Raw genomic sequence first — 25,441 nt, forward strand, 5'->3', positions numbered from 1 at the left:
TGACATGTTGCATAGCGTCACAAATTAACATCGGCCCCCCCTCAACTTCTGCGGTGGAACTTCCCCAGGCTTCAAGCAGAAGAAGGGAGAGAAATAGCGTAGTTAGCGTTATATTCTTTAACGTTGGCGTAACAACACAATAATACATCCAAGTTTGTAATTACAAACATATGTTGTGCGTTTAAGTACCAGTCTAACTAAGGTAATACCTCATTACTCTACAAAATGGATTCAAAGTCAAGCAATCGGTCTCCGACGGACGAAGGGGAGCTGGAAGACGGGGAGATATGCGATGATGACACCGACGAAAAGGTGCTTATACAGCAGGATACAATGAGGCCTAGTAGTACGAACAACAACTCATCACGAAATACACGGAAATCGAAGCAATCGGCGCGAAGTTTACCACCTCTTATGGGTAGCCAGCCTACAGATTTTCGACTCTTAATGCCATACAACCGTGGACCTCATTCGCACAGTCCCTTCCCCCCGAACCACAGACAGCAAAGCGGACCCGACCGGCCGCCGCCACTGGGGCCTCACTGTGACCAGAGCCCACGTTCCAGCTTCTGGGAACGAAGTCACACAGCCCTGGGTCGATTTAGGCACCGGTGGAAACCAGACGATGACGGTCGCGGGGATTGGGGACGTGGAGGCTGGGGAGACGGATGTGGTGGAGGGAGAGAGACTGGTAGGGTTCCCCCCGGCCGTTATGGGCCCGGAGAGAATCACAGTAACAAGAAAGAATCTCCCTCGAGAAACAAACGTATCCTTTGGCATTCATCTCATGGCATCTGTATGATTGTAAAGTGTGTGATGCCATGTTGCTGAAGGTAAAAGCCTAACAAACGTAACCACACATTGTAACATATTTCTCTGTTTGGCTGTTGTACTAGCCTTGATTGTAGTTACCATATCGCCTCTAGCTAACAATATATCTGCCATTTTGTAACAGTTGATTTTACACCGTATTTCCCTCCCTGCCATCAAAGCTCAATTGATTGGTAGCATTTTGAATTAGAAACAAAATACTTTGTGCTGTTGACCTGGAAATGGATTTTGGATCTAAATACATGTTGCTATTAGTGTCAAAGTCTTTGTATGTCGTAATCGAACTCATTAATTGTGCATTTCCTTCACTTCATGAATTCAGAGAAGGTAATGATGGGGAGGAATCAGGTAAGAAACAAGCAGATGATGCACCACAACGCTGCCAAAACCGAGAATGGTGTTAACGAGAGCTTTGAGGACCTGCTCACCAAGTACAAACAGATTCAGCTGGAGCTGGAATGTATTAGAAAAGAAGAAAACATGGTTCTGAAGCCCGAAGAAGACCTGCCGGCTCTGAACGAGTCTGAGGTTCCTGCCAGCAATCCCCAGACCGAGCCATTACCCGACACTAACAGTATTCCCAATGACAGCACTGCGGAGGAGAAGAAGGTATTTCAGGCGTTCAACCTCAAACCTCTACGACAGAAACTCCTCACTCCTGCAGAAATTGATGCACTCAAAACGAAAACGGAGAAGAAAGATCCGGAGAAAGAGGACAGTGACATGGAGAGTGAAAGAGGTCCAGTTGAACCAGTTGCTACCCCGCTTGCTATTCCCAAAGGTGTGTACCAAAGCCACGATACAACACAAGTCTGCAGCAATGGCTACAGTGGTGGTAATTAACTAAGGAAACATTGTGAAGCAGACTTGACTATAATCAATTATGTATTGTTTTATCAGCCACAATGTTTAAGACCCTGTTTGTGTTGTCTACTGACTATTTAGGAGAAGAGGAAAAGGAGGAGAAAGATGGGTTGAAGAAGGAGGCGAAAGAGAAAGGGGAGAAGGACGCAACAATTTGTGTGTGCTGCAGCAGCAAATCTGAGGACCCGAAGAAAGAGGGGGAGACGAAGTATTCGAGAGTCGGTTGTGTGTGCTGCAGCGAATCATCAGAAGACTCCACTCCATCCCCTGTCAAGGTAGGCATCTGTTAAAATTAGGGCCGTCAAAGTTAACGCGCTAATAATGCGTGACATGTTTATCGGCGCACATTTCTACCCCTCGCGTAACCTTTTTAAGCGTGCGTGTTTCCGCACTGACCACCTTAGGCCAGAACACCACACGAAACACAGCTACAGTCGATGCTTGGGCCTTTACGTCGCTGAAGACCACGTGCCTCTAACCCAAATCACGTAAAGTTATGCCCAGTATTATCAGAGCTGTTTTTTTGGGGGGGTTTTTCTGCCGCTGTTTGTTTGCGCATGTCACAGGCAGTTTTAAACTACATGTGAACATTGTGTAGCTAGTTAGTCATGTTACCTAGCTAGCAACCTGATAACTTGACCACTGGTTAGGCTATGCACATATTTGGATGGCACAGGAAAAATTGAAAAGGAATAGGCTACTCGAAGAGATTCTTCAAGAGTAGAGTGTGTGGGAGTATGTGAGAGAGGGTGTGGGAGAGTGTAGGCCTATGTGTGTAAAGTTATCTGAACACTACAGATGGTTACAGTGTTTTCATAACATTGTTGGACAAGATTTAAATCTCTTGGTACTTTGTATCCGTAGAGCCAGTTTTCTTTCTCCCTATAGTCCCACTCATTTAGTATGCCTGAAGCTTTGGTACGTGGCATTTTATTAGGATCCCCATTAGCTGTTGAAAAGCAGCAGCTACTCTTCCTGGGGTCCACACAAAACATTAAACATGACATAATGGAGAACATTAATAGACAAGAACAGCTCAAGGACAGAGCTACATATCTAGGTCGAGTAGGGGAGAGGGGTTGGGCCGTGAGGTGTTGCTTTATTGTTGTTTTTTAAAACCAGGTTTACTCTTTATTTGAACAATATAAGATTGAACGGAGTGCCATGCAATAATGGCTCTATATAATACTGTACACTTTCTTGGATTTGTTCTGGATTCGGGGACTGTGAAAAGACCACTGTGTGTTGTGCACAAGTGTTTAACTTAAACATTGATAAGAGGGAGTAGGCCTACTTAAACATTGTGAGCATTAACAGCTGGCTGAATATTACTGTTACTTTTGTGTTTATGGTGAAAATGCTTTTTAAACATTCTGATGTAGATAATTTTGTGTTTCCATCCCTTGCAATGAAAACATAGTATGTCTAACTCAATATACTGATTCTTAAATGGAAAGATCTTTCTTTAGGGCAAAATGTGAGCAAATTCTGAAGTTGTGATTAATGTCATTAACTCAATTCACTATTTTAATGGTTTGACAGCCCTAGTTAAAATGTTTTATGTCAAGGCATTAGGCTTTATCTTGTTTAAACTGGTTTAGACACAAATGTTGACTTGATGTGGAAATGTCCTTTGACACAATGCACACTTGCGAAAGTTGAGTTGCATTGTTTTCAAGTTAGGAGCCAGGTCATCTGGCCCTTAGGTCATTCCTATTTAAAATCCCATTATAATTACCCCCCCCCCCCCCTGCAGCCTAAAGTGAAAGGGAGCAATGAAGACGAGGAGCTGTCTGAGCTGCAGCTGCGTCTCTTGGCCTTGCAGTCAGCCAGCAGGAAGTGGCAGCAGAAAGAACAGCAGGTAATGAAGGCGAGCAAGGAGAAGATCACCAACGCCAAGCCTTCCAAGGAGAAGATCACCAACGCCAAGCCTTCCCAGGAGAAGATCACCAGCTCTACATCCAGTGCATCCAACCCACCCGAAAGAGGCAGAGTCACCACCAGGTCTGCCTCCTCTGCTGCCTCGGAGAAGGCCAAAGCTCTGGCCAACAAGCCCCAGGAGAAGGCCAAGGCTGGGGCTAAGCCTCCAGTGGAGAAGAGCAAAGCTCCGGTCAAGGGGTATCCAGGGAGGAAGATGGTCAGCCCAGGTGAGGAGGGCCTTTCTGCTTTGTCAGATACAAACTGTCCTCAATGTTGGCACCAAACGTTCCATGAAACTGACATTAGATTTCTAAAGCTCAAACTTGAGTTTACAAAACTGCTTATGTATTGCTTAGGCTTTTCTCCAAAAATGTCCCCCCTCTTGATTCCTGTACCCCAGGCTCGGTGGCCAAGCAGACGTTCCGGAAGCAGCAGTTGAGGACCTGGAAGCTCCAACAGCAGAGAGACCAGGACGAGCTGCGGAGACAGGAGGAGGAGGAACGCCGCAGGAGGGAGGAAGAGATCCGCAAGATCCGAGATCTGTCCAATCAGGATGAGCAGTACAACCGCTTCATGAAGCTGGTCGGGGGGTCCAAGCCGCCACTGCCGCGCAATCCGAGCAAGGTAAGCGAGAGAGAGAGTTCCTGTCCAGAAACCCATCCTAGACCCTAGCCCAGGGGTGTCGAACTCACTTTGACCCGCGGGCTGCATTTGGTCTTCAACGAGGGCCGGAGGGCCGCACTTAAAATGTATTATATTTCCTTGCTAGCAAAATGGCTAAATATAAATCCTCTATCCATCGCTTTGAATTGTTTTATGTTTCATGACTATCTAGCTTTCGTTTTGATGGCTGTTAGTAATCAGGACATAGTAAAGAGACTATAAATGTTGGTCCATTATCATTTTTACCGTTTCAATTTGGTTTTAGTCATTTTAATGTTTAAAATCTTATATATTTTTTTTTTACTCAAACCACTTGCAGTCCAGAATGCCCTAGCCCCTACTCCCTAGGCACTTCAAGTAGCTTCGAAAGGATTGGATATGAGTATGTAATATGGAGGTGGCTCTACCTTGCCGTCTGATATACTTGGTGAATTTTTCACCATATTGCTTATCGCTTATCCAATCGTTACAGATCTACACAAGTGGTTATGAGGCAGGGGCCAGTGATGGGGATCTGTGTCAGAAATGTTCACTTTCCCAGATAAGAGAAAGACTGAGAAAATGTTTAAGTTAATATGTCTATTTGTCCCTCTCAGTCCAGAGATAGCGACCACACTAGGAAGTCTTCTGGTAAACAGGGATTGGACACCTCAGGGAACCTTTACCAGTATGACAACTACGACGAGGTTGCCATGGATACTGACAGTGAGACCAATTCTCCGGGTGAGCAATCAGCTCACCTGCGAATGCACTCACAGCACTATTCAACCTTTCTGAAGGTGTTATATAGAACCCATCCTACATCGTGGAAGGATTGTATGTAGGGACATGGTCATCAATCCATGCCGCTTTTGTGATGTTTGACAGTTATTTCTGTCAGAATCTGATTGGCTAAAATTCTGTTCTTGTCTCTTTCCAGCGTCTTCTCCAGTACATGATCCATTCGAGGTCCCAGGATGTTTCACTCACATGCACATGCCTTTCCCCGTGGACTCCCCTCAATACAGAATTGTACGTTCCACTCTAAACTCTAAACCATGCTTCTCTTATAGGTGAAACTAAACAGCTTTCCTCTTTCTTTCCAGGATTTGGGTCAGCCGCGTTTCCTGTCCGTCATTCCGTCCGCGCCCCCTCCACCCTTACCCCCAATGCCCCCACCCCCGGATGAGCTAGAGCCGCCCCCCAAGCCGCCGTTCGCTGACGAGGAAGAGGAGGAGGAGATGCTGCTCAGAGAGACCTGCCTCATGTCCATGGTCAACAAGAAGGTGGTACTTCCTGTGGTACAACACTAGATGGCGCCACAGGAGCGTAAAGTGACATGCCCGTGTTATCTGTGTTGTTTTAGGAGTAGGTCATACTCTAGAAAGTGAATTCAGCTCAACAGAAGGATGCATCTTTTTCACTCTGTTAATTTACAGGTGTTGAACAATGCTAATTTATCTCGTTACCCTGCTATATGAGATGGGCAACTCAATCGTGATATTTTCCATTACTACAGCAAATGGTTGTCTTTGAACAGTGGGCTTGGTGAGTCTGGCTTTAACAATGTCTTCCTCCCCCTTAGGAGATTACCCTTGACAGCGGCCCCCCCTCTCCCTCCCCCCTGGTCAGTCTGGTTGAGCCGGTGCCCATGAGCAACCGGAGTGTGGTCAGCCTCAACACAGCACCCCAGCCACGAAACAAAAAGTACAGCCGCGGGCATCACCACCCCAGGCTCCCACTGGTGGTAAGGATAATAACACAATGGAGATAATATACTACAGGCTAATACATAGTTGTTACTGAATTAACCAGGGAACATGTTCATCTGTACTTTATAGTCAATTTTAGTTCCTGTTGGCTTTCAAACCAAACCTAAACATTTTAAGGAAATCCAGCGTTGGGTCGGTAACCGAAAGGTCGCCGGTTCGACTCCCCGAGGTGACTAGGTGAACATTCTGTTGATGTGCCTTTGAGCAAGGCACTTAACCCTAATTGCACCAGTAAGTCACTCTGAATAATAGCGTCTGCTAAATGACTAAAATGTACATTTCTTAAAACCCACAATGTCCTGAATAGCGTTCTTTCTTTGACACTTTCAACCACAATATTCCGGATGGCATTCATTCTGTTCACCTACATTATAAACACAGCCATGGAAGTATGTTGAAGCAACAAGTCAGTAGATTCGCAAATGAGTTTCTTCTCTGATCATCTTGCACGTGCTGAAAATATAAATATTTTTGTTAATATGCTATATTTTTGTTAAAGAACTACATATTCTGCTTTTTTTTGCAGCTAAATTGTGTAAAACAGGACTTTGGCAGCCACAGGTATCTTTGTCCTCAGTAACGCCATGTGGTGTCTTATAAGACCAATGGCTTAGAACTCGCACTGTGATTGCTATAGGAAAACACTCGTGGATCCCTTCAGCAGGACATGTGTTCCCAATGACGCCCGGCCTCAGTTATGTTCCCAGAGTCCATGAACAATAAGCTCATCTTCGACTGCATCCCAGGGCTCGTATTCACTAAGAGTAGGAGGGCTGACATAGGATCAGTTTTGCATTTCAGATCATAATGAATAAGACGGGGGGGGGGATCTGATCGTAACTTGACACTCCCACTTTGCGATGAATTGATTTGGAGCCGTGAAGTCCGCGCCCGTTCCTCGCGATGACCCATTTTTAAATTCATACTTTTTATTGTTCCCCCCGCCAGCTCCCTCGGCACAAGGCGGTGGTAGTCCAGCTCAACGGTTCAGACGACAGTGACTCGGACACGGAGGCCTGCGGCAGCTCTACACAGACGCAGTTTGTCTTCGGAGGCCTGGAGTTCATGATTAAGGAGGCCCGCAGGTCTGCAGAGGTACGTCTGAGTGTGGCCCAACAGTTTAGCCTCCAGGACCTCCTCTCAATGTGTATGTGAATGGCAGAATTCTAATTTGAGTTGCTTGCAAGTGTGCTAATTGTATATGATCTGAGGGGGACGGGCAGTTGATGCTTTTTTATTTTCTCTCTCTCTGAACATCTAGGCAGCAAAAGCCAAACCGACGTCGGGGTCTGAGGAGAAAGATCCAGTCAGAACTCCGGAGGCTCTATCTGATGCCAAGAAGGCGGAGTATCGTCTGCTGAAAGAAGAAATAGCCAGGTATGGTTTCCCCAGAAGATGACCTAGTGACGTAGTTTTTCTACCCAGGCGCTATCGATGGCTACAACCATTCATTAACACGCGTAGCTATATCCAAGGCACCAAGACGAGGAAGGATGTTCCTTTAAAATGTGAATGGTGGCACGCTATGGACTACAAATGTTCCTTTAAAATGTGAATGGTGGCACGCTATGGACTAGAAAGGGTCCTTTCATTCGTTATACCCGCGGTCTTGGAATTCCTTCCAAGCCGAACCTAAAACAGGACCTGGTGTCTCTGGAGGAGGTCAAAGGACAAATAGATGAACAGGTTGTTGAGACATGTCGTTGCCACTAGTTTGCGTTGCCTTATGTAAGGAAGCATGTTTCACTTCACGCACATTCCTGCGTGCGTGCGCACACACACACACTGTTTGTTTGCTGTTGTATTTGTGCTGTTGCCAGTGTCTCCTGTCTGTGTTGTCCGTTTTTATCTTAGTATGTATTTATTTTTTTATCCTGGCCCCCGTCCGCACAGGAGGCCTGTTGCCAGGCCGTCATTGTAAATAACAATTTGTTCTTAATTGACTAGCCTGGTTCAAATCAAGGTTAAAATAAAAACACTGACAAAAAATGTCTCACTGTTTTTATTTGTTTTCTGATTGCAGTAGGGAGAAACAGAAGGTTCTGATGGACCACAGTCCCAGAGCTGTGTCCTCTCCTGCAGGCTCTGATCCCGATGTGGACTTTGCTGCCAAGGCAGCGGCCAAGCTACAGCTGACCGAGGCAGAGACCAACCTGACCAAACACAGGTGAGGCCCCCAAACACATTGGTATTTTCAGTAGTTGTCTCACATTAGGAAATCACTCGGACTAATGGTTTCTCCCCTTTCCCTCCTCCCAGAAACCTGCTCCTGAAGGACGACGGCATTCTGAGGCAGCTCTTACAGCAGGAGCAGAAGAAGAAGGAGGCGTTGAAGGCGGCTGAGGCCAAGGTGGCCAAGCTCAAAGAACAGCTCCTTGCCTCGGAGAAGATAGTCAGCGCCAACAAGACCCTCCTCAACAGGCTCCAGGAACAGGTGTGTCAGTTAGGGAGGAACCCAGGGGAAATGAAACTGAAAGGGAATGAAGTTTGAAGTAAACTTCAATTCTCCTTTGCGTGTATATAGCAGGTGTGGTCACGCCTTCTCCTTGGAGGGCTACTGGGTGTGCCGTCTTTCACTCTCAACACACCTGATTCAGCTAATTAAGGTTCTGATGAGTTATCATACTGTTTTAGCTCATCTGTCATTTACACGGAGTACACCAAACATTAGGAACACCTTCCTAATATTGAGTTGCACCCCTCCCCTTTTGCCCTCAGAACAGTCTTAATTCGTCGAGGCATGGACTCTACAAGGTGCCGGAAGCGTTCCACAGGGATGCTGGCCCACGTTGACTCCAACGCTTCCCGCTGGTGTGTCAAGTTGGTTGCATGTCCTTTGGGTGGTGGACCGTTCTTGATACACACGGGAAACTGTTGAGTGTGAAAAACCCAGCAGCGTTGCAGTTCTTGACACACTCGAACCGGTGTGTCTCACCTACCGTACCCCGTTCAAAGGCACTTAAATATCTTGCCCATTCACCCTCTGAATGGCACACACACACAATCCATGTCTCAATTGTGTCAAGGCTTAAAAATCCTTCTCATCTACACTGATTGAAGTGGATTTAACAAGGGATCATAGCATCAATAAGGTATCATAGCTTTCCTCTGGATTCACCAGGTCAGTCTGTCATGGAAAGAGCAGGTGTTCCTAATGTTTTGTTTCCACCCGTTAACGTCTGTCACGTATGTTCCCGCCCTATAGGTTCATCGTGTTCAGCTCCGTGTGTCGGTGAAGAAGAACCACAGCTTGAAGCTGCAGAAAGAGATGGTCCAAGCCCAGGCCGCCGCAGGCAGAGAGCCAGGGGGTCAGAAACGACGCACGGACGTCAGCCACCCCTCGGTGAGGATCACAACGTACCGACCCACACTATACTATTCCGGAGCCCTTACTTGTTGTTTGATAAAACATAGAAATGTGTTCAAGGCCTTGTCCAGTAGGGCACAACATCGTAACATTGCTTTGAAGTGGAAAATGTGTGTTATTGGCCTTGAACACCACCTCTGTTTCGAAAGTCTTCTCCCATTTCCTTTCAACTGCACACAACCCAGCCATAAGTAAAAGCCAGTGTTCTCTAAACAGTCTCTCTTCCCTGCCTCCATTCTACAGCCTGTGAAACGTCTGCGGGTGGAAGTCTCTGTCGCCCCCCGCGGGACTGAACGCCACTTCGCCGACCTCCTGGCCCAGAAGCAGCGTCTGCAGCTGCTGGAGTCCGAGTACGCCCTAAAGATCCAGAAACTGAAGGAGGCCCAGGCCCTCCACAACCGAGGAGCCATCCCCGAACCCCCGCCACCCCAGGCCACCTCCACCCCAATCCCCAGGGCTCGCCAGCCCAGTGCCCCTCCCACCAGCCCCTTCCCTTTGCCCCAGCCATCACTGCACGACCTCACCCAGGATAAACTCACCCTGGTCAGCAGTGAGGACATCACTGAGACTGAAGACGGCGACATGGAACTCGCCGCTGCAGCCGTGCCCGCCGCCTCCACCCAGAGTGTTCGCAGACGCTCTTTCAGAGAGACGGGCGCCTTCACCAAGCCTAAACTGGAGCCCGGTGGGACTGGGCTGGTCAAGGATTGTCCAGCCAAGGTGAAGGCCCCTGGGCCTGGGGAGCTGTTCTTAGGGCTGGAGGTGGAGGCCCTGCAGACGATGGACAAGCAGCAGGCCAACCTAGGAGAGCTGCTGCTCGGGGAACTACGGGCGCTAGGTGGCACTGTGGAGAAACCTCCAGCTGGGAAGGTAAAGCAGAATATAACTGAAACCTACTCGCACTGAATTCAAATAGCCTTTTGTTGTGATTTCAAATGCTACTTAGATGGTTATGTAGAGTTTCTGGACTAGCATACAACACACACGTCCTGTCTGGAACTGTTTTCCATTTATTCTCCATGCGAAGACTGACATGTTTTAATGTTCAGGTGATAGAGGTGGATGTAGACATAATGGCAGCCCAGTCAAGCCGTGCTGAGCTAAAGCCTGTCCCGTTCGGACAATATCGCAGCCCTCTCCTGGTCTTCAAGTCTTACAGGTAGGTGGCTACTTCACTGCTAGGCCGTCTCCCAATTACACATTACCAGTGCTAAGAATGACCTTTTCAATAAGAACCTCTCGCCTTTTCCTCTTCTCGTTTTTTGCCTTTCTTCAGGTTCAGTCCGTACTTTCGGACCAAGGAGAAGTTATCACTCAGCTCTGTGTCTTACAGCAACATTGTCGTGCCCAAAAAGTGTTTCTGCCGCTTCGACCTCACAGGCACATGCAATGACGATGACTGCAAGTGGTAAGTCGGTCTTCTTAGTGTGTGTGAACATGCATGTGAGTCTGTGTTCATTTCTGTTTCATTATAATCACCCCACCTCATTTGGGTGATCTGATGTTGGTTTCTCCTGGTCTGTTTTCTAGGCAGCATATGAGAAATTGCACTTTCGGTGGAAACCAGCTTTTCCATGATATCCTGTCGTACAACCTGGCCTTGATTGGCTGCTCGGAGAGCAGTACTACTGATGACATCAGTGTTGCCACAGGTAACAGAACCACACTGCATCTGGCAATATTGAAATGCCATTAAGTTTAGAATTTATGGATTTGGCGATTTAATAATGCACGTTTTTTTTTTAACTCTTAAACCTCTTACTCCATGATAAATACATGTTTGAGGCTTTCACTGACAACGTTAGTTGTGCCAATGTTGCTTCTTTACAGAGAAGTATTTAAAAAAGCTCTTTGGGACAAATAAGGATCGCATGGGAATGGACCAGAAGGCCGTCCTACTGTTGAGCAAAGTGAATGAAAGCAAAAGACATGGTGAGAGATTCTTCCTTTGTTTTATCTCCTATTCACTCAACAATGTGTTGTTAGTTTAAGGAACCTGCTCCACAATAGAAGCATTCTGACTCTAGTCTAACTTGTGTTTTGTCTAGTCCCTCCCTTCACAACATGTAAGGATCTCCGGAGGTGGAGGCCTCAGCCCACTCGCCAGGCCAGCCCAAGCGCAGGGGACGACAGCGGGGACGAGTGTGCAGACGCCAACCCTGGTCCGGTCAAATACGGTGAGTCAGTCAGTAGGTTCATCTCCCGACAACAGACCACAACGGACGAGCAGAATTTACAACTGATCTGAAGCGCAGTGTAAATGATGGAAGCGGCACGAACACAGCAATTGCTCCGCTTCAATTGTGCAGAACACAACCGTTTGAGTTTTTCCCCCTGGAGAGTTTCACCGATATCCTTTTGCTCTTTGTCGTTTTTTTTTATCCTTGTCATAGACGGTTGTTCCAAGAGGAGTTTGTCTGCTGCCATGGATGTGTGTGTGACCCCAGACGACAAGCGCTACTTCATTAGTGAGACCGACGACATATCTAACCTGGAGACCAGTGTCCTGGAGAGCCCCCGCAACGCACAGCTGTGGATCAAACTGGCCTTCAAATACCTCAGCCAGAAAGAAACGTATGTGAACCCTCTAGTGTGTCTGTGTATGTATGACCCTCTACTCAAGGCATACTCAAATCTGGATCTGGTGTGTCTGGGTGATGAATGTGTATCAGATTGAATATGTATCATACAGTACCAGTCCAAATGTTTGGACACACCTACTCATTCAAGTGTTTTTCTTTATTTTGACTGTTTTCTACATTGTAGAATAATAGTGAAGACATCAAAAAAACTATGAAATAACACATATGGAATCATGTAGTAACCAAAAAGTGTTAAACTAATCAGAATATATTTTATATTGAAGATTCTTCAAATTAGCCACCCTTTGCCTTGATGACAGCTTTGCACACCGCTTGGCATTCTCTCAACCAGCTTCATGAGGTAGTCACCCGCAATGAATTTCAATTAACAGGTGTGCCTTGTTACAAGTTAATTTGTGGAATTTCTTTACTTAATGCGTTTGAGCCAATCAGTTGTGTTGTGACAAGGTAGTGGTGGTATACAGAAGATAGTCCTATTTGGTAAAAGACCAAGTCCATATTATGGCAAAAACAGCTCAAATAAGCAAAGGGAAACAGTCCATCATTACTTCCAAGACATGAAGGTCAGTCAATCCGGAACATTTCAAGAACCTTGAAAGTTTCTTCAAGTGCAGTTGCAAAAACCATCAAGCGCTATGATGAAACTGGCTCTCATGAGGACCGCCACAGGAAAGGAAGACCCAGAGTTACTTCTGCTGCAGAGGATAAGTTCATTAGAGTTACCAGCCTCAGAAATTGCAGCCCAAATAAACAGACACATCTCAACATCAACTGTTCAGAGGAGACTGCATGAACCAGGCCTTCATGGTTAAATTGCTACAAAGAAACCACTACTAAAGGACACCAAAAATAAGAAGACTTGCTTGGGCCAAGACACACGAGCAATGGACATTAGACCGGTGGAAATTTGTCCTTTGGTCGGAGTCCAAATTTGACATTTTTGGTTCCAACCGCTGTGTCTGTGAAATGCAGAGTAGGTGAACGGACGTTTTCAACATGTGTGGTTCCCACCGTGAAGCATAGAGGAGGTGGTGTGGGGGTGCTTTGCTGGTGACACTGTCAGTGAGTTTATTTGGAATTCAAGGCACACTTAACCAGCATGGCTACCACAGCAATCTTCAGCGATACACCATCCCACCTGGTTTGCGCTTAGTGGGACTATCATTTGTTTTTCAACAGCACAATGACCCAACACACCTTCAGGCTGTGTAAGGGCTATTTGACCAAGGAGGAGAGTGATGGAGTGCTGCATCAGATGACCTGGCCTCCACAATCACCCGACCTCAACCCAATTGAGATGGTTTGGGATGATTTGGATCCCCCGGTGAAGGAAAAGCAGCCAACAAGTGCTCAGCATATGTGGGAAGTCCTTCAAGACTGTTTGAAAAGCATTCCAGGTGAAGCTGGTTGAGAAAATGCCAAGAGTGTGAAAAGCTGTAAGGGTGAAAAGCTCTAAGGGTGGCTACTTTTGAAGAATCTCAAATATAAAATATATTTAGATTTCTTTTAACTTTTTTGGTTACTACATGATTCCATATGTGTTACTTCATAGTTTGTCTTCACTGTTATTCTACAATGTAAAAGTAAAGAAACCCTTGAATGAGTAGGTGTGTCTGAACTTTTGACTGGTACTGTTTTGTTTGTAATATAACATGATATGATATAAGTATTGTATTATGTTGCTTCCCTGTAGCTCAGTGGCAGAGTGCCTGGATGCTGCGTTGAACACGCTGTCTCGTGCCCTGGAGGACAACCGGGACAACCCAGAGATTTGGTGCCACTACCTGTCTCTGTTCTCCCGCCGCGGGAAGAGGGACGAGGTGCAGGAGATGTGTGAGATGGCTGTTGAGCACGCCCCCGACTACCAAGTCTGGTGGAGTGTAAGTTCTCATGTCCAACCTACCCTCTGCAGCAGTGTTCACCAACCAGTCAATCTTCGAGGCATTCCTAGTCGATCACCAAACATTTCTGTAGAAACGCCAACGATAAAAGCATGCAGGTGGTAGGTGCACTTGATTCAGAAGCTTTGCGCACCGGGTAGGCAGAGTGTTGGCATTTTGAACCATCTAATTTGTCTGAAAAGTCAAACTCTGCCTGCCCGGCAGACCAGGAGGTCTGTGGCTAAATCGAGTGCGCCTACTGCGCTGGCCAATCAGATAGCCCAAATCGATTCGCCTACCTACAGCTGCCACAAACCTGGCCACAGCAAAGTTTAATACTAGCCTACGTGAGATTTCATTACTTCTAAAACCATGACCAGAGACTGTCAAAGAATACAGCAAAGGGCTGCTGTTTAAAAAAAAAAAAAAAGATGTACCTTTTCTTTATTTAATTAGGCAAATCAGTTAAGAACAAGTTCTTATTTTACAATGACGACCTAACCCGGACAATGCTGGGCCAATTCTGAGCCGCCCGATGGTATTCCGATCACGGCCGGTTGTGATACAGCCTGGGATCAAACCAGGTTCTGTAATGACCCCTCTAGCACTGAGATGCAGAGCTTTAGACCGCTGTACCACTCGGGAGCAATGAGCGAGTTCATGTGTAAGTTCTTTCAGTACTGTCAACACTGTTTTTATTCAACACTATTACCCAACATAACATGCTTCTAACTACTTCCACTGCAGCTGCAATGAATGAGTAGCCAAGTGTATCGATAGTCCAGCGTTAAAAATAAATAATCATTCTTAGCAGCTCGTCGTGTCTATTTTAATATTGAGGAGTAGGCCTATTTCACTTTCTCTGGTCATAGGAACAACATGAATTTGTGCACGAGGCAGACGTGGTGCAACTCGTGTTTTGCCATCAGGTGGAAGACGGGTCCCCTCTTTGGTCGGTTTCGCCGGAGGAAAGGAAGGAGAGAGCAGGGACCGTGAGAGAGCAGACCCTCTGCTGTTTTCCCTCCCTCCGCTGAGACTAATGCCGCGTTCAAGACAACTGGGAACTCGGAAAATAATGAGATCCGACTGGGGGAAAATCTTTTGAATGGTCATCCAACGCGGGCATGTTTTTAGAGCTCTGACTTTCCAACCTGAAGATCACTGATGTCATGATTTGACCCAGAGTTCCCAGTTGTCTTGAAAGTACCATGACCATCATATCCAGTAAAATAGAAAAAGCAAATTATTTCAACTTGCGCTGCGCTGTGCCTCGCAAGAGCTACACCAACTGATCTATTTAGTTATCAAAGCTCGAGTTCTGAAATATAAACTGGTCTGAGAAGAATAATATTAGCAGGCCAGGCATGTAGCCAATATGCTGTTATGGTGTATTAGGTCTAACCCCCCCCCCCCCCCCCCCCCACCACAGTACCTAACCATGGAGAGCTCGTTTGAGGGGAAGGACTATGTGTGTGGTCGTCTGCTGCAGTACCTACTGGACTGTTCTTGGACTAGTGGTTTCTCTGAGAGGCTCTCCTTCCAGTTGCTGGAGTCTCTACTCTACAGGGTCCAACTCAGCGTGTTCACCGGCCGGCTACAGAATGCCCTGGCCATCCTACAGGTAAGCAACTGCGAAGAAATAACCCGAGAGCGCCAACAATCTAGCTGCACACATCAATTCCCGGGGCAATTCCAAGTCATATGGCATCTTTTTTTCCACCATCAGGCCAAACCGATTTAATACCTCTTGAATTTGCTACTGCAACACAAAATGCACAAGATAATCAAGGGCAAACAATCACCTCTCTGGCATCCCTGTTCATTCCAGAATGCCTTGAAGTCGGTCACTGAGCAGTGCATTGCTGACCACCTGACCGCGAGGGACCGCTGCCTAGTCTGGCTGTCCTTCATCCACCTGACAGAGTTTGACCGCCTGCCGGCCAGCTTGTATGACCCAGCCAACTCCAACCCTTCCCGGGTGGTAAGCACAGAGTCCTTCGCCCTCCCCTGGAGAAAGCCGCTCGACGTCCGCACCGAGCCTGATACACTTATCGCTGTGTTCGAAGGTGAGCCTTCACCATCGCCACGATTCAACAATTTTTTAACAGGTCTTTTACTTCGCTTTTTCACACAGTCTATAAATGTTCACTTTGTCCACAGTTACTCATGGTAAATGTAGTTTACTTGCCTAAACATTTTACGCTTTCAGTTCGACTATTTCCACTGTTACTTATTAAATTTTTCTACAATTTACAATTACTGCCACATTGATGTTAATGTAGTTTACAGCTGAGAGGGGCATTGATTTCATTCTTGTTTTTTTCAACGCTAGATGCAGTACGTCAGTGCACAGACCAGACTCTGCCTCCCAGTGAGAGAACTCTGGTCTGTCTGCCTCTATACACAAACCTCATCGCCTGCTACAGCCTGCTGGGAAAGTAAGCTCAACGCTAACATTCTGCTAGCTGGGGGGGCGTGTGTGTGTGTGTGTGTGTGTGTGGCCCCAATAAAATCTGTCTTGTGTGTAGTGCTGGGCGGTATACCGTATTTTACTATATACAGGTATTGATGCACAGACCGATTTGGGGTTTACTTTACCTTCTATAATGGTATTTCAGTGTTTGGTTTGATAAATGTGATACGCAACTTCCGACACGTGTAATGGTTTTGTTTTTACATACTGAGCAAAAATATAAACGCAACAATTTCAACGAGTTACAGTTCATATAAGGATATCAGTTATATCAGTAAATTTAAATAAAGGTACTAGCCCGTAATCTGTGGATTTCACATGACTGGGCAGGGACGCAGCGATGAGTGTGTCTGGGAGGGCACAGGCCCACCCGCTGGTGAACCAGACCCAGCCAATCAGAATTAGTTTATTACAGACAGAAATACTCCTCAGTTTCATCAGCGGTCTGGTTGGCTAGGTCCTGGGCTGCCTTTATGGTAGCGAAATGAACATTAAATTGTCTGACGACAGTTCTGGTAGACATTCCTGCCGTCAGCATGCCAATTGCACGCTCCCTGGAAACTTCAGACATCTGTGGCATTGTGACAAAACTGCACATTTTAGAGTGGCCTTTTATTGTCCCCAGTACAAGGTGCACCTGTGTAATGATTGTGCCGTTTAATCAGCTTCTTGATATGCCACACCTGTCAGGTGGATTATCTTGGCAAAGGAGAAATACTCAGTAAAAGGGATTTATATAAATTTGTGCACAAAAGGAGAGAAAAGCTTTTTGTGCGTATGGAACATTTCTGGGACCAACACTTTACATGTTGCGTTATATTTTTGTTCAGTATAGTTTATGTGTTTGCTACTTGGGTCGTCTCTCTCCTTCCACATGCCACTTCCCCATGTCAGTCAAGAAGAGTAGAATTGCTCAAGCACTTGGTTTAAGTCGAACAGTATAAAACGATCAGAATGGAGAGAGCCCCATTTGAAATCACTTATACTAGATGACAAAGTATGTGGACACCTGCTCATTGAACATCTTATTCCAAAATCATGGGCATTAATATGGAGTTGGTCCCCACTTTGCTGCTATAACAACCTCTACTCTTCTGGGAAGGCTTTCCACTAGATGTTGGAACATTGCTGCTGGGACTTAATTCCATTCAGTCACGAGAATTAGTGAGGTCAGGCACTGATGTTAGTCGATTTAAGCCTGACTCTCAGTAGGGTTTTTCTTTTAATTTTACTATTTTCTACATTGTAGAATAATTGTGAAGACATAAACTATGAAATAACACATGGAATCATGCAGTAACCAAAAAAGTGTTTTATATTAGAAATTCTTAAATGCTTGACAGCTTTGCACACTCTTGGCATTCTCTCAACCAGCTTCACCTGGAATGCTTTTCCAACAGTCTTGAAGGAGTTCTCACATGCTGAGCACTTGTTGGCGGATTTTCCTTCACTCTGCGGTCTAACTTATCCCAAACCATTTCAATTGGGTTGAGTTTGGGTGATTGTTGAGGCTAGGTCATCTGATGCAGCACTTCATCACTCTCCTTGGTCAAATAGCCCTTATACCACCTGGAGGTGTGTAGGGTCATTGTCCTGTTGAAACACAAATGATAGTCCCACTAAGCGCAAACCAGATGGGATGGCGTATCGCTGCAGAATGCTGTGGTAGCCATACTGGTTAAGTGTGCCTTGAATTCTAAATACATAGGCAACAGTGTCACCAGCAAAGCAGCCCCACACCACCTCCTCCATGCTTCACGGTGAGAACCACACATGCAGAAATAATCTGTTCACCTATTCTGCGTCTCACAAAGACACGGCGGTTGGATCCAAAAATCCCAAATTTGGACTCAACAGACCAAAGGACAGATTTCCACCGATCTAATGTCCATTGCTTTGCTTGTGTTTCTTGGCCCAAGCAAGTCTCTTATTTTTATTGGTGTCCTTTAGTATTGGTTTCTTTGCAGCAATTCGACCATAAAGGCCTGATTCATGCAGTGTCCAATGAACTGTTGATGTGTCTAACTGAAGCATTTATTTGGGCTGCAATTTCTGAGGCTGGTAACTCCAATGAACTTATCCTCTGCGGCGTAGGTCATTCTGGGTCTTCCTTTCCTGTGGTGGTCCTCATGAGAGCCAGTTTCATAGCGCTTGATGGTTTTTGCAACTGCACTTGAAGAAACTTTCAAAGTTCTTCATTTTCCTGATTGACTGACCTTCATGTCTTGAAGTAATGATGGACTGTTTTTCTTTGCTTATTTGAGCTGTTCTTGCCATAATATGGACTTGGTCTTTTACCAAATAGGACTATCTTCTGTATACCACCCCTACCTTGTCACGACAACTGATTGGCTCAAATGCATAAGAGTGAAAGAAATTCCACAGATTAACTTTTACCAAGGCACACCTGTTAATTGAAATGCATTCCAGGTGGCTACCTCGTGAAGCTGGTTGAGAGAATGCCAAGAGTGTGCAAAGCTGTCATCAAGGCAATGGGTGACTACTTTGAAGAATCTCAAATACATAGAATATATTTTGATTTGTTGAACAGTTTTTTTTATTTTTGGTTGCTACATGTTTCCATATGTGTTATTTCATAGTTTGTCTTAACTATTACTCTACAATGTAGAAAATAGTAAAAATAAATAAAAACCCTTGAATGACTAGGTCAACTTTCGACTGGTACTGTAGATGGTAGTTCATGAACCTAGGGTGGCAACACACACTCATAAATATTTAACTTTTATTATTAAAAAAACATAAAATAAGTCATTAAAATATCATGACATTTTGGTCTTATCGCCCCTTCCCTACTTTAGTGTTTGGACAAGAAAGATCTTAATGTGGTTGGGTGGCTGTGTGTGTGTGTCATTAAACGTTCTACTAATATCTACTTGCTAGTCTTAACTTAAAACTGACTTGCACCCCGTAGGTACGATGCGGGCCTGGAGCTGTGTGAGTCCCTGTTGGCGCTGTGCCCGCAGTCCTGTGTCCTGTTAGATGCCCTGTCAGGGCTCTACGTGGGGAAGGGGGACTGTGAGCAGGGTGTCTGCGTGTGGCTACGGGCTCTGTCCCAGTGTCCACACAATGCAGAGGTCTTCTACCACACTTGCAAGTTCTTTATGGCACAGGTCAGTCTGTCTGTTAGTGGGTTGGGTGGCACTCCTGGTCATTTCAAATGTTATATATCCCTTTAGGGGCAATTAAGAAGGGCATAGTCAATTTACATGTAGTGACATTTGTGTTTTTTTTGCACTAAGATTCTTCATGACCTAGCTAACCTACAGTGCCTTCAGAAAGTATTCATACCCCTTGACTTATTCCACATTTTGTTACAGCCTGAATAATTAAATATAAAACTAATTCTCACCCATCTACACACAGTAGCCCATATTGACAAAGTGAAAACATGTTTTTAGGAAATCTTTCAAATGTATTGAAATTTCAATACAGAAATATCTAATTTACATACGTTTTCACACCCCTGAGTCAATACATGTTAGAATCAACTTTGGCAGCAATTACAGCTCAGTCTTTCCGGGTAAGTCTCTAAAAGCTTTTCACACCTGGATTGTACAATATTTGCACATTTTGTCATTTTTTAAATTCTTCAAGCTCTGTCAAGTTGGTTGATCATTGCTAGACAGCAATTTTCAAGTCTTGCCATAGATTTTCCAGACAGTTTAAGTCAAAACTAACAAGGCCATTCAGGAACATCCAATTGCGTCTTGGTAAGCAACTCAAGTATATTTTCGGCCTTAGATTATTATCCTGCTGAAAGATGAATTCTTCTCCCGTTGTCTGTTGAAAAGCAGACTGAACCAGGTTTTCCACTAGGACTTTGCTTGCGCTTAGCTCTATTCTGTTTCTTTTTATCCCCGAAAAACTCCCTTGTCCTTGCTGATGACAAGCATACCCATAACATGATGCTGCCACAACCTTGCTTGAAAATATGAAGTGGTATTCAGTGATGTTGGATTTGCCCCAAACATAATGCTTTTTATTCAGGACATAGTTCAATTCTGTTACGTTTTTTTGCAGTTTTACTTTAGTGCCTTACTGCAAACAGGATGCATGTTTTGACATATTTTTATTATTTTCACTTTGTCATTTTAGGTTAGTATTGTGGAGTAACTACAATGTTGGTCCATCCACATCCATTATACTCTAACTATTTTAAAGTCACCATTGACCTCATGGTGAAATCCCTGATTTGGTTTCCTTCCTCTCCGACAACTTAGTTAAAGGATGCCTGTATCTTTGTAGTGACCGGGTGTATTGATACACCATCCAAAGTGTAATTAATAACTTCACCATGCACCAAGGGATATTAGATGTCTTTAAAAAAAAAATGTTTTATCGATCTACCAATAGGTGCCTTAGAGACATTGGAAAACCTCCCTTTGTGGTTAAATCTGTGTTTGAAATTCACTGCTCTACTGAGGGACCTTAAAGATACGTGTATGTGTGGGGTTCAGAGATGAGGTAGTCCTTCAAAAATCATGTTCAACACTTATTGCACACAGTGAGTCCATGCAACTTATTATGTTACTTGGTAAGCATTGTTTTCTTCTCCTTAATTTGTTTAGCCTTGTCAATGAAGGGGTTGAATACTTGAATCAAGACATTTCAGCTTTTCATTTTGAATTCATTTGTAAAAAATGTCAAAACATAATTCCACTTTGACATTATTGGTATTGTGTGTAGGCTAGTGGCAAAATCTCAATTGAATCCATTTTAAATCCAGGCTGTAACACAATAAAATGTGGAAAAAGTCAAGGGTGTGAATACTTTCTGAAGGCACTGTATGTGTCTCTGAACAGGAGAAGTCAAGTTGCATCACTCCTCTGTTCCGGGAGTTTGTCCTGTCTTTCTGTGATGGGGAGAGAAGTGAACAGAAACCTGTGGATGTGCTACGGTAGGACATTCCCTCCCAGAACTTAAGCAGGAATGAGTGTCCTAACTCTCTTAACTTAAAAAAACAACCTGACTTTTTTTATAAACCAAGTTGCTTCCTTTTTGTAGAGGGGTATATGTTTAATGAATTAATGCAATCTGCATTTCTTTTCAAGGTACATCCTTGGTATTCCAACAGACGACATCCTAAGAGGCCCAGTTATCAAAAAGCAACTTCAAGAGCAGCTTAGTCACCAAAAGCCTTACCTGAACCTCGTCCACTGGTAAGTATTGTGCTGTACTGCGCTGTGATACGCTGGCTGACCCTACACTACACATAAGCTCAGTTCTTTTTCATATATGGCAGTTCAATGCACCATCGTTAACAGTTTATAATAAGGTTACCTTTTCATAAAGGTTTTTAGAATGAGGTTATTCATTCATTCATCAATACAATAAAACATGATAAGTAAATTCATACAGTTCGAGACAGTGTTGTGTTTTCTGGTGTCTTGCAGTCTGTGGCAGTGGGTGCACGGTAGTGTTGGGGAGGCGATGGATGCTTTCGAGAGAGCCCTGGGAGCCGTAATGCAGCTAAATGTCCTTCGAAAGCTATGGATGGAGTGAGTCAAGTCTTACAATGTCTTACACCAACTCCTTAACGTGCGTCTGTTTCATCCTCTCACCCAGTATCGCCATAAGGATAGTACTAACGTTCCATGGGATGATGGGGCCACATCTGGTGAGAGTCAAGCAAGATCTAATGCTCCTTTATAGCGATGATGAACAGGCACACATACAATAAAAGGGTTCACAAGTGGGAGCACAGGATTTCATCAGGATGACTTTGCATCCAATCAGAAGGCCTTACCAACTAACCAACCACAGTGTGATTGGGTAGCGGCTATCTTCTACTCAGCTTCTGACGGGCTGCCTTAGCATTAGCAAACGTCCAGGTGGGGGTATGCCCAGAGACCTACCCGAACTAACCTTTTTACTGTTCTCTCCAGTTATCTCCTTTTTACCAGCAGCAAGCTAGCCGGGAGCCCCTCCAACGGCAGAGAGCTCCGGATGTTATCAGACCTGGTCCAGCGTTGCCTAGTAACTGTCCCTTCCAGGCTAGAGGTTCCGTTCAGCTCGGCCCAGTACTGGAGCTGCTTCAGATTTCACAACAAGGTAATAGAACCGCAACTGGACTTGTCTTCACTATGACGACTGATCAGATGAGCCCCAATGACAAAAATAAATCCAGAGAGCCAATGTTGATCAAGAGGGGTCTAAGAAGTTGAATCGTTTTGTTAGCGTTTGTGGTATTTGAAATGTGCAATTGCAAACTTCTCCACACTCAGGTTATGTTCCACTACCTGAGCTGTCTGCCCCAGTCCCAGCACCCCCATATCCTGGAGAGACTAAAATACACCATGCCCACCAACGCTGAACTGGCCCTGAGGTACCCAAAGCACCCCACACTACCGGCCTAAACCTGTTGTAAACTAGTCCCGCTTGCTTTGACATGGACAGAGGGTGATAGAAGTTGGAATATATTCAAGTTGGAACTGTTTTAGAGCCTTATTGTTGTTTAATCTCTGTTAGTTACTGGTTGTAATGTCAAGTTATCTGCTTGTGGAATTTATTATTATCTAGGTTAGTGTTATAACTGCGGCTCCGGTCTTATTTTGTTGTCTAGGCTGTATTCTCCAGACGATTAGGTTAGATTTTTGTTGTTGTTGTGTAGGTTGCTGCATCAAGAATGGCAGGACGGAAATATAGAACATCTGAAATTCCAGGCCAGAATGTTGAGCAGTAGCATTCCAAACTATCTGGCCAACTGGAAAATGTAAGTCCAAACTTTCTCCTGCGCTGTGGATTATTATTATACGGTGATTATCTTTCTAGATGGTTTCTCACTGTTCTGATGCACTTTTAAAATGCACTTTTTCACATAAAAAAAATGCAGCTTCTGTCCTGCTTCAATCGCAGCTTTGAAAAGCCGCTGCACTTGAATTGCGGTTATAGCTGACAGGCTTTTGTGCTGTGTTTCTCGGCAGAGCGATCGCTGTGGAGAGGGAACTCAAGGAGCGCTCCGAGGTGAGTTAGAGGGGGCAATGAGCGAAGTGGGTAGGGGCAGTGAAAGAAGGAAAGACTAGTTGGGCAAAAATAGAAGCGCAAAAGACTGGTTAGGGCTCTACGCTGACCTATTTTAAAAGGAACATGTGTGCGCCTAAGTTGAAAAATGTAGGGGCACACAAATGTAGGACCACAATGAAAAACATTTGACGTAACAAGCTGTTTTCTTTGTAGTAATGGTGCAAGCATGATGGTCATGAATCTGCGCTCAGTGTATTCTCCATGGGCTGCGGTACAGTGAAATAGTCATTGCAACAACTGGTGAACTGGTGCTCGTCGCACAGCAAAATATTCCGGTGCGTACGCGAGTAAAATGGATTGACTGTCGAGCCCGGCTGGTAAGGGAGTGGATGGGTGAAGGTTAAAGTTTAGGGAGAGGGATATGACAGTAAGTTAGCAGGGGGTTGTGTGGATGTACACTATATCATGTATGTTGCTCTGTTAACATGTTGATGACTCTTCTGCTGTCCCAACCTCTTGTCAGTGTTTCGCTTTGCATATTTACCTTGACCCAGCTGTCCCATAATCTTCCCTTCATTTTGTTGTAATCTATTTCTTCCCTACAGGCTGTTGTCAGTGTTCGCCACAATGTAATGTATGACAGTTAAAAGGCTTACAACTGACGTTGGGGACAAACTGGAATGGTTGGATTTTGTTGCTCGGTAACAGTTTGGTCTATTAGAGACAAACTAAACTAGTTACTAAAACCACTGACCTCATTCCACGCTCTTTCTCCTGTTTTGTCCTTGTCCTCCGCTAAACTGACATGTGGCTCCCGCGTTTGGTATTTTTGTTTGTTTTTGTAGGTCCGGCTTCTTTATCAGCAAGCCCTGCAAAAGCTTCCACTGTGTGCCACCCTATGGAAAGATGTAATTTCCCTCTCGGTTACTATCTCTCTGAAACGCACACACTTCTCAACAAAAAAAGTTTGTTTTTTGTCCCACCTGGGAGATAATGCACGCATGTTCACCTCGCCCCCCTTCCCCCTCCTCTCTCTCCCTTTCCAGCGTCTGCTGTTTGAAGCTGCGGAGGGAGGTAAAACTGATAAACTGAGGAAACTTGTTGACAAATGTCAAGAGGTGGGAGTGAGTCTAAGTGAGCCCCTAAATTTAGGCTGGAGCAAAATGGAGGGAGAGGATCACTGAGGATAACCACCCCCACCCCCTCAAAAACAAAAAAAAGGTTAAATCTAAGTCCAATCAGACCAGACCACTGCCTAGGTTAGCCAGAGAGAGAGGGGCAGACTCTAGAGGCAGACCCTCCCGCAGTAGGACTGTCTCCAGCCGGGAGATGTCTGTGGGCAGGACGGTTGCTCGCTCATCACCGAAGCCAATGAATGAACTCCCTCCCTGTCCAAACTCTGGGCCACGCACTCAGGGTTATATCACCTTACATCATGTACGTAAGTATAGACCTGCTAACTAAGTGACACGTCTTTGTTTTTCCCTTTTTTATTTACATGTTCCTTTTTTTCCCCTCATGTCACTTAATTTTATTTTTACCTTTACGTACGGGGTTGAAGACTTTTGACTGACTATGGCATCCTAACTGGGATGTTGACGTGCGTCTGTCTTGAGTGTTTTTAAAGGAGGTTTTCCCCAAATAGTGATGCTCGCTGCTGCCTTCTACAGTATGTAACTTTTTGTTCCAGTGTCTCCCAAGGGAAGAGATCAAATTACCTGTTTATTTCGCTATTTGTTTTAAGAAGTGATTAAAAAACCCATTAACAATCGCATGAAAATTAAAGGGCTGGCCATGGTGACGTTAAAATGGCTGCCTGCAAAAGTATTTATTTGGCCCCTCATCATTGTCCCATGTATTTTTGAGACTGCTGAATGCTGTGATATCCCCTCTGCCAGACAGTCGATCAGCGGGGAAGACCCTTTAAACACATCACCAGGCGAGGATAGTCACAAACATCTAGTTTAAATGTTCTCATGTGCAATTTTGTTTTTGTCAAAAATATATTACCATGATTAGGCTATTTGAGAGGAGCCAAGGATGAGTGTTTCAACAGTTTTTGTATGTTGAATTTGAATGTGTTTATATTAAATTATCTAATGAAA

The 25,441-nt window shown here is 44.9% G+C and overlaps 1 protein-coding gene across 4 annotated transcripts; it reads left to right on the plus strand.

Moving 5' to 3' along the window:
* Positions 1-25,441, plus strand: LOC139540273 (zinc finger C3H1 domain-containing protein-like). Of its 4 annotated transcripts, XM_071343979.1 has the most exons (35): positions 1-766; positions 1,154-1,612; positions 1,777-1,970; positions 3,452-3,842; positions 4,016-4,239; positions 4,875-5,001; positions 5,198-5,289; positions 5,364-5,543; positions 5,843-6,004; positions 6,978-7,124; positions 7,291-7,406; positions 8,053-8,196; positions 8,289-8,463; positions 9,235-9,372; positions 9,640-10,266; positions 10,446-10,555; positions 10,673-10,804; positions 10,927-11,048; positions 11,227-11,328; positions 11,445-11,573; positions 11,790-11,970; positions 13,693-13,879; positions 15,309-15,500; positions 15,708-15,945; positions 16,212-16,317; positions 19,285-19,483; positions 21,176-21,270; positions 21,425-21,532; positions 21,767-21,871; positions 22,259-22,424; positions 22,598-22,698; positions 22,984-23,085; positions 23,297-23,336; positions 24,182-24,244; positions 24,383-25,441. In XM_071343979.1, the coding sequence occupies exons 1-35, from the start codon at positions 226-228 to the stop codon at positions 24,518-24,520; spliced, it is 6,333 nt and encodes a 2,110-aa protein (XP_071200080.1). In that variant the 5' UTR covers positions 1-225; the 3' UTR covers positions 24,521-25,441. The 4 variants fall into 4 exon arrangements, with proteins under 4 accessions (XP_071200080.1, XP_071200078.1, XP_071200081.1 ...); XM_071343977.1 differs by having other exon boundaries at positions 24,182-25,441; XM_071343980.1 differs by lacking the exon at positions 24,182-24,244.

This window comes from Salvelinus alpinus, chromosome 15, assembly GCF_045679555.1.
Source record: "Salvelinus alpinus chromosome 15, SLU_Salpinus.1, whole genome shotgun sequence".
In the NCBI taxonomy this organism is placed as follows: domain Eukaryota; kingdom Metazoa; phylum Chordata; class Actinopteri; order Salmoniformes; family Salmonidae; genus Salvelinus; species Salvelinus alpinus.

What these genes read in the sequence shown, in the direction of transcription:
- LOC139540273 (XM_071343977.1), top strand. Translation starts at nt 226, where the DNA reads ATGGATTCAAAGTCAAGCAATCGGTCTCCGACGGACGAAGGGGAGCTG. An exon ending in CCCGCTTGCTATTCCCAAAG is followed by an intron (nt 1,613 to 1,776) that starts GTGTGTACCAAA and finishes CTGACTATTTAG; the next exon opens with GAGAAGAGGAAAAGGAGGAG. An exon ending in TATCTGGCCAACTGGAAAAT is followed by an intron (nt 23,086 to 23,296) that starts GTAAGTCCAAAC and finishes GTTTCTCGGCAG; the next exon opens with AGCGATCGCTGTGGAGAGGG.